Consider the following 20026-nt stretch of genomic DNA (forward strand, 5'->3'; position numbering starts at 1 on the left):
CTTAAACTCCTGTCTCTGTACTCAGAGGAGAAGTCCCACTGGCTGGTTACCATAATTAATTGCTGGGGAAAAAAAAAATCAGGTTCTCATGAAGAATCCTTCCTTTCCCCCCAACCCAGAGGACTCAGTCGATGTAAAACATAGAAGAAAGTGAAGGAAACGCTTTGACACCACCATTCCTACCATCTCATAGTTAACAGTAAAAGTGAAGAACTACACTAGAAAATGATTTTGTTTGGCGCCCAATTGCACAGATGGGATCTGAATGTTAATGAAATTTAATTTGATGCTGCACAGTGTCACGCTATTTTGCCAAGCACAGCCAACCTTTTAGGTACTATGAGTTCGGTTCTTTGCTTTACTCTTAAATCCACAACTCCAACAAAATCCAACAGAAACTGGTATCAGGCCTGTACAATCCATATATAAAAAGGGTTGGTTTATTGTAGTTCAAATACATAAACTGAACAATCCCAACATTTCAAAATTAAACTTTAGAAACACAAGTTTAACATTCAAAACAGGAGTATAGTTTACAAGAATTGCCCAGAAGGGAAATCCACAGTCTAATCCAGATGTAAAGATCACTTTATCGCAAATAAAAATGTGTTTATACAACCGTCCTGTTCTGTTCTGGTAACCACTGTTATTTACCAAGTGTTTCCAACTTTGAGTAAAAATTGTTAGACAAACCTTCACTTGGGCAGAGCAACCTGATTTTGTTTCTAATCCATGAATAGGGTAAGGAACAAAGCAGACCTGTGAGCAAACGTAATTTGGTCTCTGTAGTCCTAATTCTCCTCTCTCAGCTTTAACTGACTTTAATGGATTTAGTTCCATTTAGAAGGGTGAAAGCAAGCATAGAATCAGGACTTGTGTTTCCAGAACGCAGTCTTCAGTAATTGGTAATTTCAGTTATAAGACAGCATTTCATCTCCTCAGACAGGTGACCATGGGTGAACCATCAGGAAGCTGGTGGCACATGTGTATTACAAGTTCCAACCACAAGCACAATCATCTAAGACTTGCATACATAACGCTGCTGAGAAGAACGCCTCCAAATATCAGACATCCATACCTCATACACAGACACACTATTGCTCAGATCTGAAGTTACCAAACACAGCGCACATGTTCGGTTTTTGTCAGTCACGCCCAAAAAAATCATAAATAACTTTAATGTTCTCTCTCCCCCTCTTTTTTTTTTTTTAATTTTTATACAGAGACCATTTTATGTTCACAAATGCTGCTTCTTCCTCTGCTCCTAAGATGGTTTTGCAATATATTCACGGTAATGTATATGTATAAACCTGACAGATGGCTCATGCAAGCTTTTTTAACAGATACCCTGTTATGAGAGTATTCATAATTATTTTGTTGTTCGTCTTGTAGGCTCTGAAGCTGTGGGTGGTGGAGGCGGACCTCGACGGTCCAGGTCATCTACATAGGACACGATGAGTTTGCGTCTCTCTTCTGGTACACAGTCAAGTACCAGGTATCTCTTGTCATTTTGTAATATCTTCTCTACATCTTTCAGGTGCTGATCCGACTCCTGGATCAACTTTTTGGATCTGAAAGCAAGTGTAAGAATTACCACCTGACAGGGGTCAAAATAAAGCAAGAAGAGGCCTCTTTCTGATGCAGATTTTTTTTTGTCAGATAAAAAAGTTGAAAGATGAAAAGTTGTAAGAATTCAGACATCAAATTATTTTAAGACAAAAAACAGTTATCAGTTTGTTGCCATGTACAGAGAAAAGCATAATAAAAAGATTAGTTCTTTGGTGACATGCTACACACCTGTACGTTATAAATTTGGTCTCTTTCAATAGTGTTCGGAAGTCAGCTTTGGCAGTAATGTATTTGTCTCTAATGTACTCCTCAAACTCCCTTTGTTTTTTCTGAAAGGGAAAAGATAAGCTTAAAACACGGAATGCAGAGTGCTTCATGCAACTCACCATGCTGAACATAAGTAACAATTACATGTTGAATGTATTTTTATCTTTCGCATTTTTAATTAAAAAAATATTTCTGTTCATATAAAGCAGAAATCATTTCAGTAGTCACTATCTTTCTCTGTATCCTACGTTATACTGAAAGTTAACAACAGTGATGCAAACCTCTTACCCGGTCACTTGAAGAAAATTTAATGCACCTTGGATCTTCTTTAATTATTTTTTTCACTTCCTTCCATGTTGATGTTAAAGTTATCTTTCAGAAGAAAGAAAAATAGTTAAAATTGCAAGAAAATTAGACTCTAAGAATATGGAATGTTAAATATCTCCCAAGCACACTAACAATGTTGTTACTGTATATCAAAGTGTTGGTTTTCATTATTTATACTACTATATTTGTATTTTTAATTAGATTTTATAAATTTACTTTTTTACGGCCGCACCTTGAGTACTGTGTTCAGTTTTGGGCCCCTCGCTACAGGAAGGACATGGACGTGCTCGAGCGAGTCCAGAGAAGGGCGACCAAGCTGGTGAGGGGTCTGGAGAACAAGTCTTACGAGGAGCGGCTGAGGGAGCTGGGCTTGTTCAGCCTGGAGAAGAGGAGGCTCAGGGGCGACCTTATCACTCTCTACAGTTACCTGAAAGGAGGCTGTAGAGAGGTGGGGGTTGGTCTGTTCTCCTACGTGCCTGGTGACAGGACGAGGGGGAATGGGCGAAAGTTGCGCCAGGGGAGTTTTAGGTTGGATGTTAGGAAGTACTTCTTTACCGAAAGGGTTATTAAGCATTGGAATGGGCTGCCCAGGGAGGTGGTGGAGTCACCATCCCTGGAGGTCTTTAAAAGACGTTTAGATGTAGAGCTTAGCGATATGGTTTAGTGGAGTACTTAGTGTTAGGTCGGAGGTTGGACTCGATGATCTTGAGGTCTCTTCCAACCTAGAAATCTGTGATACTGTGATACTTTTCTTCATTATTAAGACAGTACTTTTTCAAGGCAAAGTCCTCATGAACATCATTTACTTTCCAACACATTTAACATTCATATATACATAAACGTGTACTAGAAAAATATTTTTTAGAAGTATTAGTTATTAAAAATTAAAGAACAATCGCTTTGAAGTAACATGTCCGTCATTTTGTCCTATCACACTGAGATCCACCTAGCATTCTGAGCATTTTTATCTAATGCATTAGAAATAAGTTAAAAACTGCAGGATTAAAGAAAGCTGACTGAAGTTTGCACGAGATTAAAAAAGAGCAAGACTCCCTAGAACCCCATAGTACACCAAAGAGGGGATGGATTTCCATTGTAGTGCATGGAACAGTGCAATGATTCAGATTCAGTAGCACAATATAAAACAGGAGAATGTCAAGACTGACAAACATGGTAAGATTATTTACTAACACAAACATTGGATATTTGAAAGAGCAGGATGCCACATAGTAAAGAGTATCAAATAGCTCAACATTGAAGAAATGTAACATCCTGCAGGAGATAAAATAATCACTGACTATAAGTTTAAATGAAAATGAACTATATGTTAAACTGAAATAACACTCAAGATAAACAGCTACAGAAACATAATGTACACATTTTCTTAAGAAGAAAGGATAGCGGTGAAACAGAAGGACCCAGGAAACAGAAACAACCAAAAGTCAACTTGTGTGATAGAAAAACAGAAAAAGATAAATCACGATATACTGGGGCAAAGGTCTGAAGTTTGAGCATCTACAGCTCTTACCGCTGAAGTTTCATCCAGAAGTTGCCTAAAGTGTTCCCTCTTCTTTTTGGTAAGTGCTTCAATGTGTTCATTAAAGAGTTTCTCTTTCTCTTCTCTTTCTAGCAAGGAGCCAGATTCCCATCGATGATCTTTGCGTAGAGTCCTTCTGGTATCAGACCAAGACACATCTGAAGAACGCACCTGAGTAAAAGGATGATTATTATTTAAAATCATTTTTTCTATGGCTCACCAATAATTCTTATACACTACTAAGCTTTTTTTTTCCTTTCTCTTAATTTAAATTAAGGTTCAAACTAAAGATAAAAGCTATTTAAAAAAAGCATTATGAGACAATGGCAGCTTTCTTTATAAATACTAAGCAAGCAGTGGCAGAGGGAATTACTTTGCCTAAGTTCAAATGCAGATAGAGATATCATATACTATATTAACTGTAAGTGGTCTGGAAAAGTAGCCTCAGAGATAACTATTTGCAAAGAGACACCAGGAGCTTTGCAGTGCCTTGGCTCTAGTCTGGGGGAGCATCCCTCAAGCAGCTGACGCTTTATGTTGCTGGCTATACCACCAAATCAGGATGATGAGCCATTTATTTTCTATCCCCTCATAACGATTTCCATGAGGAAACGTGAGAACTAGTACATGTTTGGTTTTTAGATATAATACCAGGAAGCAAGGGCATAGTACACACACGGGTGAAAAGTCATTTTGCTAATCTTGCCGTCTTAATAAGACATTCACCATATGGAAATTGCCATCTTATAGGTTAGCTTGACTACTAGTACAAAGTAAACATGTAACATAGCGAAGAAATAACTAAGACAAAGACACTGTTTGGAGCATGAAGGAGAGACAACACGAAAATAAGGAGAATATTCCTAATTTTCTAGTTTTCCAGAAATTTATTTATTTATTAATTTATTGTAAATTTCCAGAAATTTACAGCAGCATGTCTAAAAATCTGCCATCACCAGTGAGGTGCTGGAGAAGCACAGCAGGAACAATACTGTCAACTAACCCCATGGGCAAACTGTCAGAACACCAACCCTAAAAGCAAAGCCTTCTCTTACAAACAATGCAAAACTCCCAACAGGAAAAAGGGAGGGCAGTGGAATAGAAAATAGAATTCTATTTCTATATAAATTTAACTACAATCAACAAAGAGCTTTTTTGTAGTGCAACAATTAGTAAAACGCACTGACAAGCTCCTGCAACGAATAGATCAGGAGAGAACCTATTCATATCTTACCATGTCAGACAGAAGCGCTTTGAAGTTCTGTATTGCTTCTTCACGTTTGTGCTGCTCACGTTCTCTGTCAATTTCCTTGGTTTGCTCTGAGCGAGCTTTCTGGACTTCCCTCTCTCGTTCACGCAAACTTGCCTCAATGCGAGCTTGTCTTTCCAGCTCCTTTTCTTTTTCAGAATCTAAATTCTGAAACGTAAGAAGAGCAGAAACTTTTCTCAATAAAAATGTGACACCTTTCATATTTTCATTAGGCAGGTAAGCAAATTAAAGGATTGTCAAACCAAAGGCATCTTGGAACAAAACACTTCAAAGTGATTTAAGATGTAAAAGACTACAAAATTTTGCTTGAAGAACTATATGCTATAGAAGCATTACAGGGTCATATGCTGAAAGAAGTTTGGTCACAACGCTGATCCCAGAACAACTATTCTTAGGAGCATATTCCTCGTATACAGTGACAAACTGAATAAGGGGCTGGGGAAAGCAGTATAAACTATCTGTTAACCAAGTTATACGTACTCAATCATTAATTCCCTGGAAGAGAAAAGCAGGAATACTGGATTGAGAGAGAAGAACCAGTGAAGGAACTGTGTATGAACCACCTATAACTCTGAGTGAAACAGCTGATACAAAAATTGCAGCAAAGGAAACTGCCCATCCTGGTTGGGACTAGTCAGTGTAGCATCTGTATTTTCTCAAGTTTTAAAGCCAATGACTTTATGAGAGTCTCTGTTTTTCCTGTTCTGCTGGAGAAATTCTCCCATACATCTTGTGTGTTCATGTACGTGTGCAGACATACACATACCATGAACACTTGCACCAGCAGTACCATGGATAGTACTTCTAAGTGTCAAGCTCTCATTCCAGGGTGCTTCAAACAAGTAATGACGGTACAGAATTCTCTGAAGTATGGAACTAAAGCACACGAGTCTATCTTATAGTTAGTTACATCACACATTAACAGCAACATAACCAGCAGAACATCCAAAGACATACTTCCAGATGTCACACACATACCTTTGCTATTTTTTCTATGTACTGTTTGAAAAGGTCCTCCCTCTGTGAAGAGCTATCCACTGCTTTGTAACGAGGGTCAGTCTCTACTTTGTCCTTCACTTTGCTCCAGCGAGACTGACTGTCCAGGTGGTGATTAGCCAGTAATTCAAAGAAGTCCATCTTGATCTATTTCACAGACAATAACAGAAAGACAATACTTGAGAAAGAGGCTGATACATAACAGTTTGCTCTTATGAAAAAAGGAATCAACTTACCTCCAACAGAGGGAAGTAAACTAATATTACATACCATTAGAATATAGATAAAAATATCACTAAAACTTTGAATTTAGACCTAACATGCCTAAAATTCGCTTCCCCTTTGGGACAATTTTGCTAAAGCAAATTGATTTAGCAGATCTTCCTAATTTAAGATGAACTATGTTCATTAAAGAATGATTCAGCAATACAGTTTTTATTATTTTACTTCAGCTTAATTATTAAACTTTTATATATCAAAGTAACACGCTACTGATTCCACATTGTAGCATTTTGCTATCAATATTACAGCAGCTATCCAGTTTTACAAGGGGCACTAAACAAATCAAGTATTTATGGATTCATCCTCCAAGTGTACAGAGGTAAACACTTAGATCTGCTGATAAATAGCAAAAAGGATGTAACCAATAAAAAATTAAGCGCTTACAGTAATCAAATAAGCTACATTTGAGATGGATATTCAAGTATATATTAAAGTTTAAGAAAATGTTTTATTCTACATTTTCAAATAGAAATGGGATATCAACACTCTGTCCATAATGCTAGCATCATGAAAAGCTGGCAGAGGATCAAGAGGATCAGTCATACTTTTTTTTGTTCTTGTTATTCTTTTTTTTTTTTTTTTTTTTTTTAAATCCTGAGACAAAACTAGCAACATTTTTTCACCTGAACTCCCAGAATCAGCAGATGCATGAGCAACTACTGCGCCTTTATTACATATCTCATTTTCTGGGGTAGATAATTTCCCTTGTTGCTGTCGCACTTTAGGTCCTAGATATTTTTTCCATGTTATTTCCACCTCTTTATGCCTTAGAAGTCTGGTTTGGCATTTAAGCCTCCACCTCTGAGAAGAACAGCAGCAAGGGGCAGATTAGCCTCACTTGCTGAATGACTGGAAACCAGCGAGTGACTGGGGACTCAAGGGTACACACAAGGTTAAGCGTGCCGCCTTCACAGCACCCCAAACCCCGTTAGCCCACAAAACAAATTCTTTTGTCTTGGCACACTAGTTAAAAAAAATTAGTTGAGAAGGGCTGGCCGTTCAATTTTTGCTACTTATCTCCTCTCCTCATCCCTCTGAATAAGGCAACCACCCAAAGCTGTTTAGCTCCAAAACACTGAGATTCATAAAGGAAGAAAGCAGATGGACAGGTGAGCGAACTCTGGTTTGCCAGAGGACCGCCATCCTGACTTTCTAAAAACGTGTTTAGTTACAGCACGTATGAATGAGAGACCAGAACCAACATTCTGCAGGCTTACCCAGTGATAATTTTAGCTCTTCACAATATTAATACATAAACATAAAAGGCTTTATAGACTTTTTTTTTCTTTACTATATCTGGGAGATTACGACGGTAAGCACAGATTAGCAAAAACTGGTTGGAGCCAGTGGAGAAGTTACTCTGTATCTACAGCACTATCACTCTTTCTTAACTAGCTGCACAAAATGCTAAGCAAACCATCTATTCATTTTAAGATTAAGAATGTTGTTTCAAAACATCTTAAAACATGCATGCAGTATAAAAAATATGAAGCTTTCTAAGCCATAGCATTAGAAATCATTAGATAGATCTGTCAGAAAATCAAACAATGCCCAGCTGTTACAACAGAAGTCCATAAAGTAAGGGTATCTCAAAGTTACGTGACTTGTGCGAAGTACTTCGACGTATGATAGATACATCCCATGGAAAAAACAAGATAAAAGCTACACTCACAACACTGCCGAAGTACTTTGGCACCAGCTGCAATACAAAATCAAACCTAACAAAAAAGAATACATCGTGTAGGAAGACGTTTTCGCACGAAGTGCCAGCAGCATTCCCCTGCCCTCTCTCGGATGCTGCGCAGACACCATCCCGGCCATCTGCTGCTCCACTAGCAACTGACTTTGGAAAAAACAGGATTTTAGAGCCAATTCCCTCCTGAGGAAAATGAACCACCCTTTTAGACTTTTCACACTCTCAGGGCACGGGTTTAACTTCAGTCAGAACTATCTTTCATCTTCAACGTATACAGCACAAGTATTGTCATTTATTTGTCAATTAAAACTAAGGGGAAAACTTAGAAAAATTAAGACAAAAACATCTCACCAAGGAATTTTTAGGATCACAGCTCTTACTCACACAGGTTTGCTATATCTATAAGCACAGTAACCAGCTTGACTAACTCTAATACTACAGAAGAAAACTGTTGAGAGATCTCTGTACAGGATAATGACACTGACTGGCAAGGTGGGCTGCCGTACATTTTCAGCTGAGCATTAGGAAGCCTACGTAAGGAGGCTAATTTAAGATGACTTGTCTGCTGGCACTGCTCATCCTGAGGACGTGCAACAATGTCCCTGTGTCCTGGGACAGCACAGCGGTAACTTGGTCAAAGTTATCAGCTCACCGTTCACTCACGGATATCCCCCCCTGCCTCTGACCCGAGCATACTTGCGTACCTCCGTCATCTGAGAAGCGTTAAGGTTCTATTTACTCACCGACGTTAGCCACGTGAATAAAAACAACTATCTGAAAACTCAGCTGGGCCCTATCACCAGCCAGCAAGTCATAAATCAACAAAGTAAAAATCAAGTATTGGGTAACTTTAAACCCTTACGTTAAAGATTTCTGTAAAGTTGATCCTACATAAATAAAGATTTTGGACTTTTAAAACAGACTGAGAAAGCTTCAGGTTAAACGCATTAAATTTTCTTTTGCTTTAAACACTTTCAAGATCAAAGGAAAACAAGACTGAAAATATTTCAGGTGTATTTAGAAGTCTTTTTTTTTTTTTTTTTGGCAGTTAACACATTGCAGGTACAACTCTCATCACTTCACAAGGAAAAAAACTAAAAAAATGTAAAGTACCGGAACTGCGGGAGGCTAAAGTCACCACACAGAGATACCAATTCTTTCCTCACTAGGGAATCCCATAATATTTGCGTGTCAGTGATTGACAGCTGTCAGACTGAACTGATTGACAGGCCGCACAGCACATAACTGTAAAGTCTATCCACTTGTTATAAAACAGAATACATAAAATGGTTACAAAACGCTTTTGGAGAAAAAAAACATTATTTCAAAAGCAAACAAACACAGTCTCTCTTAACTTTTTAACTTTAGAACAATCATGCAACAAAACAAGTATTTACTTTTTTTAAGCTTTCAACTTCACTAAGCTGCAAGAACGCTTTAAAATTCCATTCATAACTGAAATGCAATATGCAAAAGTCTAGTTTTGAACTACATCAGTTCTCCTCTGAAAGCACAATCATTTATTGAAAATATCAGCAATAAGACAGCTTGCAAAAAATGGAGAACACAAAAATCAAATTAGACCAGAGTGCCTACATTAAGAAAAAAATATGCAAGACTTATTCAACAAGTAAACTGTCTGCAAATCTAACACCTTATTCAGCATTTCTCTCTTCAGCAAGTATTCTTAGTAAGTGAAATTTACATTAACTTTGTGCTACAAAAGAAATATTGCAGACTTTAAAATGTCAAAAATGATTAGGCTTTAGAGGTTATTTTCTCCATTCGCACAACACACAGGGACATTTAAGTAAGTGGCTGCGTATTTTGCTGGTAATATTCGATGCCACCTCCATAGAAGTCTGCTTCCCCAGCCGTGAAAGCCTGCTCCCTACTATTGACAATATGGTCAAATGACATTTGGAATTCATCAATCTTTAATAGCCGACCTTTAATTCTAATAAGCAGCAGGTTATACATAAGATCTATTTACTGAAAGATTAAAGTCACTAAAAGTGCTAGCTTTTAGATGGAAAGAGAAGACATGGTAGCTGTTTGAAATTTAAATAGAGTAGCCTACAGAGAATTTTGAGATCTTACTGCCTTCACTGAGAGAACAGGGAAGTAACGGCCAGTTCTGGATTCTCGAGCCAAACAAAACAAGAATTTCCTTTCAGCGCTTCAGGACAATATATATTTTTTTTTTAATAGGGAAAAAAATAGGCCTCATTCCAGTTAAGAATATGTTACATGCTTAGGAAAACAAAAAACAGTTAACTCAGTTTCATAAAATTAGGTTCTACACACTAAGTCGGTATAGTATACCTGCAAACTTAAAAATAGTTAGTTCATAAAGACCAAAGAAACATCTGTGAAATGCTTACATTGTAAAACCTCTATGGGAAGAGAAGGACTGAGTCTCAGAGAAGGCACACCGGAAACCAAGCAGTGACTTTGTCCCATCTCACTCAGGCTCACACCACTCACACTGCTGGAACTAAAAAAAATCACCTTACCTTCTCACCTCTGGTCTTCGAATCTTCTTTTTCCTTCTTTCTTGCCGCTGTGATAAACTCATTAAACAAGGCCTCTCGATCTTTCATCTTTTCAATTGCCTTGAATCTCGAGTCTTTAGCATGCTTGGCTGCAAATTCACTAAAAGTAGTTCTGCAACAAAATGGCAAGTGAACTAATTTGGCAGAGCTGTCTTTGCTGGGAAGCAGGTTCAGCAGAGAAGTATTTCTTCTGCTAGAATACATGCCAGACCACAAAGAACAAAAAACCACTCATCCTATGTTCTCACTATAGAGATGTTTGATCAATGAACTACAGAAAGGAGTCAGGTTTAGGCACACACATGAAAGGTATTGTTAAGAGACTTGCACGGTGTAGTATTTTTGTTGTTTTGGTTTTAATACAGCTACCTGCAGAATGTGCAGGTGTAGGTGTAGAAAGAGAGATTATAATACAACCAAGAAATTAAAAAAAAAACCTCAGCTGACTACAAGTCTTCTTTTTTGCGGTTAAGCAGTTCAGCCACCAGTCTGTCCAGGTATTTCACAGCTGTGAAATTGAAAGATTTACATGCATTCACTTGCAGCCAAACCATGCTAAGAGTTCACCGAGGAAATCGTTGTTTGGTGTTAGTCATGATAAAACACTGGCTGAATGAAATCTTCCCCTACACGGAACATAGTATAGCTTTATCTTAAAACACAGAGGGTAGAAAATGTATTAAATGCTATGGGCAGACGCAGCAGCACTGGGCTTTCAACCCATTATTCCCACAGCATTTTCCTGACAGTTCTCTCACCTCCAGGGCCAGATTCCAATCTGTGCAGTAAATGTAGTACTGCCACTTACCTCAAAAAAAACCACTACTGTGCTTTTTCCAAGCTCTGATGCAAATCTGGCCCCAAGAATACGTGAGACACTTATAATCATACGAATGTTTCATCACAGCATGGAAATAATTAGACTTGGAAAATCCAGCCTACTGTTGCTGTAGGGTAAATTGAAACAAGAAGAGAATTTGGTAGCTTATTCAAAAAGATTAGAAAGTGAATGTATAGCTATATTGAAGAACAAGAGCTGCTTAAGTGGAACACAAACTCTTGAGCATGTTGGACTGAGATAGATGATTAAAAATAGTCTGACACTCACAGAGGTACAGCAATATCTTTAGACAAACACTGAAACCAGAAGACAAAGGATAAGATTAAACAAGACAGTCATTCAGTTGCAATTCTTTCCCACCCCAGCCCATAATTAGCTCAGAATTAGTCCCAATATGATGCACTGGAGATATCTTGGAAGTTGAGAATACTAAAGCTAACAAGAATAGTCCATGTTAGTCTCCGAATGCTATACTGAACTCACTATTTTTTTTTTATTTATTTCAAATATTCCCATGTCTCCATTCTTCCCAGACCATCAAAATTGTTGCTATCATTAAATGAACAGACGGATGTTTCAAATAAGAAATATTAACCAGATTTAAAGTAATTTAAAAGTTTACATAACGCTGGATTCCACGAATTTCTGACATGGATCACTGAAAAAAATTAAGCTGAAATGAACCAAATGAGATGTTATTTCACTGTAAAGGAATTAGTGCCAGGTAATCCAAGAGGTGCTGAAAGAGAATGCTTTAGAGCTCATCTGTTGACATAACTGCATATTTCATGAATTATATGCAAGAAATCTGTGAAACAAATAATTCTAGCAATAAAATCTTGAATGTTAGTATGTTTACTGCTATCACTAAGCTATTATCACTGCATGTAGGCCTGGATGTGAAGGGTAAGTAATAATTTTCCTATTAAAGCAACCAAAATATTGTTATATTATTATCAATGTATTTTGTAATCAGAAAAAGGTCCCTTCAAATCCCCAAACTGACAAAACCTCCCTAATACTTCTCAAGGAATACTAACATTCTTAAGAAGAAACAGAGTTATGAAAGAAAACTTTTATCTGGTAGTGGATCTTGAGGTCTTTCTCATATTCCAGAGAGCATGCTGGGGATTTCTTCAAAATGACTTAAAAATACATAAAACATCATAAATATCAAGTTCTATTATTTTATGGTTTGTGAGAGTGCAAGCAGGCAAATGAAGATTTCAACAATACCTGATTTTTCTCCACTTTGCCTCTAATTTTGAAAGAGGTTAATCAAGTTAACCTACCCAATACCACACAACATACTTTGTTCTAAGAGCGTTCATGCACATGAACGAGAAAGAAGTTCCTACCGTGGATTAATCTTTGCTTCTTCCATCATTTTCTTGAAATCCTCCTTGGCCTGCATTATTTTGTTTTTCTTCTCCTTGCGCTCTTCTTCAGCTCGCGTTTTCACATACTGATCAAATACCTACAGAAACACCAGTTACTGACTTAAAACATACAAACCTGAAGCCACATAAGCTCCAGGCAAGATGGGACAAAAATTCCATTTTTTTCCTTTTGTCTTACTTCCTTTCCTCCCACCATAGAACCAATATAGACAGGGTAGAAAGAAGGGTTAAGGATGTTTTGTATTTGAATATGCAAATTATTCCAATCTACTGAACACGCAGTGTACAACACACGAACACACAATCTGAGACCAGCAAACAGTTTCTTACATATTCATTTTATGTTAATATTTTTCGGGGTCATGTGCTTAAGAAAGCAGATGCTTCTTGTATTCTTTAAGTTTTCTATTTCCATACATCCATTTGAAGAAAAGCTTCTGGAGCGAGAACTGTTTTTTTTTTTTAACAATAAAGATGTGCTTTAGGTTTTCCACGCTTTTAGGTTTTTCTTTTTCAGTTTTTTTTAGGTCTTTTAGGGTTTTCCATGCTTTTTTAGGTTTTCATAAATAGCTGGATTAATCATTGCTCCAGTAGTTTGACAAGATACTGAAGATTCTCACCATTTCACTCAGGTTTTGAGAGCTTTCTGTATACATATAACTTTCACTGTCTTAGAGCACACATCTTGCAACAACAGGAAAAATAAAAAATGTCAACTCACTCCTCCTCTCCTCGGCTTTTTCCTTTTCCAGACAAACCCTAACCATAACAAAAATCTCTTGCAATACTGATTACTGAAGAAGGCTAAACAGGAAAAAAAACAGACTGAGGACTTAGATAACACCTGTAGTAGATGTGTCTGGAAGGGGAGTGAATTCTTTACCTGTTTTCTTTCTTTAGGGTTGAGAAGTAAGTAACGAGGATCAAAAACTATCTTGTGTAGTTCTTTCTCCCATGTTGAAAAAGCAGAGACCTTTAATCAAAAAAAAGTCAGATTTTAACTGTTAACGTTTCCTTGAACGTGCAGATGCTGTAGAGTTTTGCTGGAAAACTATAGGACATCTGATGAAAAGAGGGAGACAAAAATCATGCTGAAGTTTTCATCACTAATAGATGATGAGCTGTGGGAGTCTGCCATAGCAAGTTTCAACACTAATTGGCTCTGAGAACTTTAAATAATAACACACACTTAATTACTCATTAAAATAACTACTACAGTGTGACATTTTAAAAAACAACTCCATCAAAAGAAAGCTTTGAGATTCTGCGTTCTCATATCCCATGCCCGCCCTGTACCTTTTCTAAATATTATGAGTTTAAACTCCAGTTCTGCTACAACAAACTTAAAGAGGCTCAAGCTCATTTTAATTAATTTTTATTACAATTATCCCATAAGAACTAGTCAACGAAGCTAAATTAAAGCTCATAGGTAGCTGGAAACACTTCAATTTTTTGAATAAAGTTACTATGTGAATTCATACTCTGACAGATAATTTAGGCTATTAAGAACTGATTGTATAAAACAAATTTCAAATTTAGGTAACTAAAAGCAAGAAGTCTCCCATTTAAGGATAAGAATGTACAGACTATAGTGGAACTTACTGTTTTTATTGTGTAGGAACACTTCCAAAAACATTAATTATGTGTCCAGTTCTTATTTATTTTCACTGGCAGCTTTCAACTGTGTACTTACTTAACTTGGGGAAAAAAAAGTTTAAAAAGTCTTGATACTATTTAATTTCACTTATTTAGAAATTCTGCTAATTTTAACATTCATTGAAATATAGGCTCTTGAATGAAACATATCCATGAATCAGAAAAACAATGAAATTGTTTTCCTCGCATAAGGCACTGCAGGTTCTGAATTAACTAAGTACGAAGACTTCTGCCTGAACCTCCTTTTCTCACACCCCTTCACTCACTCACTCTCTCACACACACACACTTATTTCTCTAACCCCTCTTTCTAGAAGCATGTCCTTGAATTGTTTCATCCGAGCCTCCAGAGGGACAATGGCTCTCTCTCGAGCGGCTTTAATTTCAGCTTCCATAGCAGCCTCCTTCTCTGAATCAATATCTTTGTTATCATCTTTCCTGGAAAAAAAAATTAAATACACAGTACAACTTGGTAAGTAGTAAGTCAGCCCTGTACGTTAGACTGAACTGCATCAAGACAGAACAGGCATAACAGATTAATTCAGAATTACTGGCTTATAAAACATGGAAACCATTCTTTGAAACTTGCATAGGAATGCTTTTCATACTGGAAGAGTTCAAGGAACCAAAGTGTCCTCAACGACCTCAGTGTCAACAAGTGGGGCCAAGAAGTTAATACATTCTGGTTTTGTTGGTCTCACCAGACGTGCAACAGATTTTGTTAGCTGCACTAACTTTCCTCTTCTCCCGTTCAAGAACGTGAAGCCCTGTGAAAGGCTACAGGAGTTAGTTCAAACTGAGAATACCTTAGAATCATTACATCAGAAATGCTGTACCACAAGTGATACATTCATCCAAAGCATTTCTGAAAAGAAATGCATGGCTTGTTGACTAACTGTGAACAACGTTATAATCATCTCTAAGAGTACACAATAACAAACAAAATGGTAAAACTACTTTTAAAATAGTGTGTACAAGTAACTCAGAGTAAAGTGACGTATATCACTTCCAATAGGCAAAAGAGACAGACATAAAGAGCTAAATAAAACACAAACTTTTATAACAAAGTGAAAACAAATCTTACAGGACTAATCACTATGAAAATCTAGATGGCTGGACTTTTAGGCAACGAAACCTTGTGTGCAGAAATTAACAAGAAAAACAAGCAACTTAAGCAAACTATTTAAGATAATAAATTATTGCACCTGATCAGGGCAATCCCAGACATGAGTACAGACTGGGAGAACTCCTTGAGAGCATCCCTGCGGAGAAGGACTTAGTGGTTCTGTTGGACAAAAAGTTCAACATGAGCCATCAGTGCATGCTTGCAGCCCAGAAGGCCAAGTGCATCAACAGAAGTGGGAGCAGCAGGCTGAGGGAGGTGATCGTCCCCCTGCTCTGCCCTCACGAGGCCCCACTTGGAGTGGTGCACCCAGGTCTGAGGCTCCCAGCACAAGGAGGTGGACCTGTTAGAGCAGGTTCATAGGAGGGCCACGAAGATGAGAGGGCTGGAGCACCTCTCCTATGAAGGAAGAGAGAGCTGGAGATGTTCAGCTGGGAGAAGAGAAGGCTCGGGGGAGACCTCCTTGCAGCATTTCAGTACTTAAAGGGAGGGCTTAGAAAAAAGAGTTGGAGAGTGACTTTTTACACAGGTAGGTACGATAATGATAGGGGGAATGTTTGTAAACCAGAAGAGGAGAGATTTAGATTAGATGTTACGAGGAAATTTTTCACTCAGAGGGTGGTATGGTACTGAAACAGGTTCCCAAAGAAGCTGTGGATGCCCCATCCCAGGAGGTGTTCAAGGCCAGGCTGGATGGGGCCCTGGGCAACCTGATTCAGCAGGTAGTATTGCTGCCCATGGCAGGGGCAGAATTAGGTTATCTTCAAGATCTCTTCTAAGCCAAGCCAGTCTACAATTCTATGGTAAATCATGCTCAAAGTATTTCCTGGACTCAACAAATAGCTTATACCATTTACTTTCAATCTTAATGATTTCTAAAGGCAATGCTATTTCCTCCTTACTATCTCAGCCATATCAAGCACTTGAGCTGCTAATGTAGAACAGCAGGAAGGTGATGAATCCTCTTAGTTACTGCTACCACGTTACTACATACAAGAGCACAGGAACTGCTCACATGAAGCTTCAGCTATTTTATTTATACAGGCTACTTAGTACTTAAAAACAAACTTACTTGCGCTTTTTAATTTTAATAGGCTCATCTTCATTTGCATCTTCTGTAGATTCATGCTCTTCTCTAACTGTAGAAGAGATTTCAATAATACTTTAGATTTTTATCTTTACAACGAGTCTGTCCTTGTGCAAAAAACAGACGACACTGTGTACAGTACTGCATTCTGACAAAGGAAGATGGTCTTAGTTGCTTTCAGATAAATACCATCAGAATTTAGTGGCAGGACTAAAGGACTTGTGGCAAGCTTTGCATTTAAAAATATAAATACTGACCTCTTACTTCCATGAAAAAAATCAGGCTAAGCAGCCTAACAAAGAACATTTGGATCTCCTGGTTATCTACTTGCACTTTGCTTTCCTCCAATACCAAGCCCACATGTCATCCTAGGATCATTTGCTAGAACTTGTACCAGAAAGAAATCTCGAGTGTTCTTTGTTCTTGGCAGCTGTTTTCAAACTGTATTGCAGTTCTTGCATTCCCACTATCTTTCTTAAAGAAATTCCAAAGCTATATGCATTCTTCAATACCTGCTTACATTTCTCTTGCTTATTTAAATGTTACTAATTTTGGAAATGAACACAAAATAAATGATAAATTATGTTCAGACTTCTAAAGCAAGCAATAAGATTGCTCTTACTGAGTTTTTTTCCTTCTTCCATTCCTTTTTTGTGAGGAGGTTCTTGAATAATTTTGTCCACATCAGCTCTTCCAATGAGGTCATCCGGTCTGTCCCACATCGAAAGCCGGGTGGTAGGGTTATAGAAGAAAACACGCTCATCACCAGTCCACACCACACACCTAGAAGTTTAACAGAAAACGAAGTCTTATCTTGTTTTACCATATTTGTATTACCTTATTCAAAGACCGAGAAAGAACAAGACAAAAAGTTTAATATTGGGAAGCTCTTTCTTTCATAAGTCACTCTATATTTGTCTATAGAAAGAAGAAACATAAGTAGGTGTTATAGGAAGACTGCTACAGCTTGGCAGAACTGACAAATCCCATGAAATAATGTATGGTTCACACCTTCAGTTGAGTCCTGAAATTAGTTTTACAGCACTCATTGAAACAAGAAGGTTCACAAGCTGTTGAATTACCAAAGCTTTTAGGCGGAGCTTTTCTTTTGTTTTGAGTTTCTTAAAAATATTGTGTACAGCATTGCCTTCATTTTCACAGTATTCCCACCTTTCCTGTCTAAAACATCCTAATTTTCCTTTTTCTATCCATGAATCTTGGTCTGGTGGCATAGCAACAGCAGCACAACTGAGTCTGAAGAATATGTTATGATTAGCTGCCAGGAACAGGCTGTCTGGTCAATCAGCACCAACATAAATACTGTAGTATAGACGTCTTCACCCACATGATGTTGGGAACAGCACAGAAACAAGTGGAGCAGGGAGGAGTGGATTCTAGCTTGTATACTTTTTTAGTCAGTGACAACTTGCACACTACTTGTCAATACACACCTTCTCTTCACGTTTGATTAAATTCGAAGTTACCAGGAAGGAGGACTGACAAAAGACTCTTCCCATAATTGCAAGTCTTAAATGATGGAAAGTAATGTTCTACATATGCAATGGTAGTGTATCAGTTTACTCAAACTAATAAATAACTGTTCCCCAGTTTTAATATTTCTGATGTTATTTACATTGTTCCTAAAGAGTAAAAATAGCACCTTAAAATATCCCATGTAAAGAAGGACCAATTATCAGAAGCCTGTTGGTCAAGAGAAAACTTCTAAAGACAATTACATTTTGTTTCTGCAATTGCTGTTTCACAGGATAATAAACAGCACCAGGAAGAAACACAGGAAATACTAGCAAGGAAAATCCTATAAAAACAGAAGGTTAGAGGAGTCAGTCTAGTGCCACAGGAGAAATGTAGATACAAACTGGCTATACTTAAATTGTGTTTGGACTGAGTATAGCTTGTAGTTTTAAAAGATGTAAAGAATATACCACAGCTCCGTTTGAGAAAGCAATTGACTCTTATTTTGAAAATCATCTACTATAGAATAGAAGTATAACGGTCACAGAGAGAGTAAAGTCTTCATGATACTATACATATAGGCTGCTATTGAGCATCTATCCTACATTAAAAAACATTGGATTGTTTCGGTCAGTAGCTGCACCTAGTCTTTCCCCAAGGCAAAAGGGCAAAAGTAGTACATGCTTTTTTTTTTGGCCAGTGTTTCATGCCAGATCAGGAGGAATCAGTAGCAGACGAAGAGGGCTGGGATATGAAATCTATGCTGGTAACATATCTCATAGGACCGCAGACAGCAGTTAGTGAGTGGTACAAAGACTATGCACACACACCACTAAACATCAAAAGTACTGGGACAGTGTGAATTGTGTTGCCTGAAGGAAACCAATGCTATTTGAGTCAGAAGAGTACCAAGAAAAAGGTTCTTCATACACTATTACTTGTTCTACCTCTCCAGCAACCTTCCTTGCATCTACAGGAAATGATGTTTCTGATGTTTCGGTAACCCCGGTTGCAGGCCATAGGGAAAATTATTACCTACCATGGGGTTCCTGGAATAGGAGTGGTTGCAACTGGCTTGGCTTTCTGAGCTGCCTTTTCTTCTTCAGTCATTTCTTCCTCTTTTGGCTCCTCAAGATAAAAAAAAGTTACAGGATGCAAACAATAATAGCTAGCCTATTATTTATTTTAAAGCAACTCGTTTTAAACAAGCAAAAGTATTTTAAAAACAATGCTAATAAGCAGCTCACAAATATACTTCATCCACACTTCAAACAACAGTATTGTAATTTCATCACATAGACAGTAACTGCTATTCCAAAATCTCAAACCAGAAAACCTTTACGTGTTTACTTAACTTAGACTTCAGTGAAACCTTACTTAAATGCTTTCCTAGTTCTGCATGAACCCTTGGCTCAAGGCCTAAATATAGGGACAATGGTCCAAATTCTCATAAAGAAATTTGTATTTATTCTTAAAATTCATTTACGTGAAACTGAGACATGGAGTATGAAACAGTCAAAAGTCTACAGTGACCTTTGTAATATTATGATTCTATGATTAAAACCAAAAACAAAAAACTAGCAACTACCTCAAAAGCAAACAGGGCAAACGGGTAACAAAACCAGTAACTGAATTCTGTGGTTTTGCTTAGAAATCTACAATGAAGTTCATAGAACTCAATATAAAAACGTTTATTTTCATTCAAGCATCTTGGTATCTTCAAGACCTACGCTTTTTCAGCATGACAAAAAGCATTACAAAAAAAGTTGCAGTGTAAGCACTAAACATTTTCTAGGATATGCATTCCTAGAAAACTAAACTTACTGGTTATAGCACATGGAAAGACAGTTTTGTTTCAAAACTGTTCAAAAACTAAGTAGTAAAGAAGTAGGAAAATAGCTATTTAAAGATTCCAAATATTCAGAACAAGTTTCATTTTCCGGAACAT

At 37.5% G+C, this 20026-nt stretch overlaps 1 protein-coding gene across 5 annotated transcripts in view; it reads right to left on the reverse strand.

Moving 5' to 3' along the window:
- Window positions 1-426: 426 nt before the first annotated feature.
- TCERG1 (transcription elongation regulator 1) overlaps window positions 427-20026 on the reverse strand; it is a 35972-nt gene continuing 16372 nt past the window's right edge. For 3 of the 5 annotated variants that reach the window (XM_083798451.1, XM_083798455.1, XM_083798453.1), the window contains 13 exons: window positions 19118-19206; window positions 17228-17388; window positions 16591-16657; window positions 14698-14833; window positions 13624-13713; window positions 12699-12817; window positions 10461-10611; window positions 5949-6113; window positions 4935-5117; window positions 3692-3871; window positions 2125-2208; window positions 1798-1898; window positions 427-1571 (listed from right to left, as the gene is read on the reverse strand). In XM_083798451.1, the coding sequence (XP_083654577.1) occupies window positions 1370-1571; window positions 1798-1898; window positions 2125-2208; window positions 3692-3871; window positions 4935-5117; window positions 5949-6113; window positions 10461-10611; window positions 12699-12817; window positions 13624-13713; window positions 14698-14833; window positions 16591-16657; window positions 17228-17388; window positions 19118-19206 (1728 nt within the window). In that variant the 3' untranslated portion in view covers window positions 427-1369. The remainder of the gene's footprint in view (window positions 1572-1797; window positions 1899-2124; window positions 2209-3691; window positions 3872-4934; window positions 5118-5948; window positions 6114-10460; window positions 10612-12698; window positions 12818-13623; window positions 13714-14697; window positions 14834-16590; window positions 16658-17227; window positions 17389-19117; window positions 19207-20026) is intronic. The other 2 variants (XM_083798452.1, XM_083798454.1) reach the window with 1 other exon arrangement.

Source organism: Anser anser (genome assembly GCF_964211835.1).
Source record: "Anser anser genome assembly, chromosome: 14".
Classification (NCBI taxonomy): Eukaryota; Metazoa; Chordata; class Aves; order Anseriformes; family Anatidae; genus Anser; species Anser anser.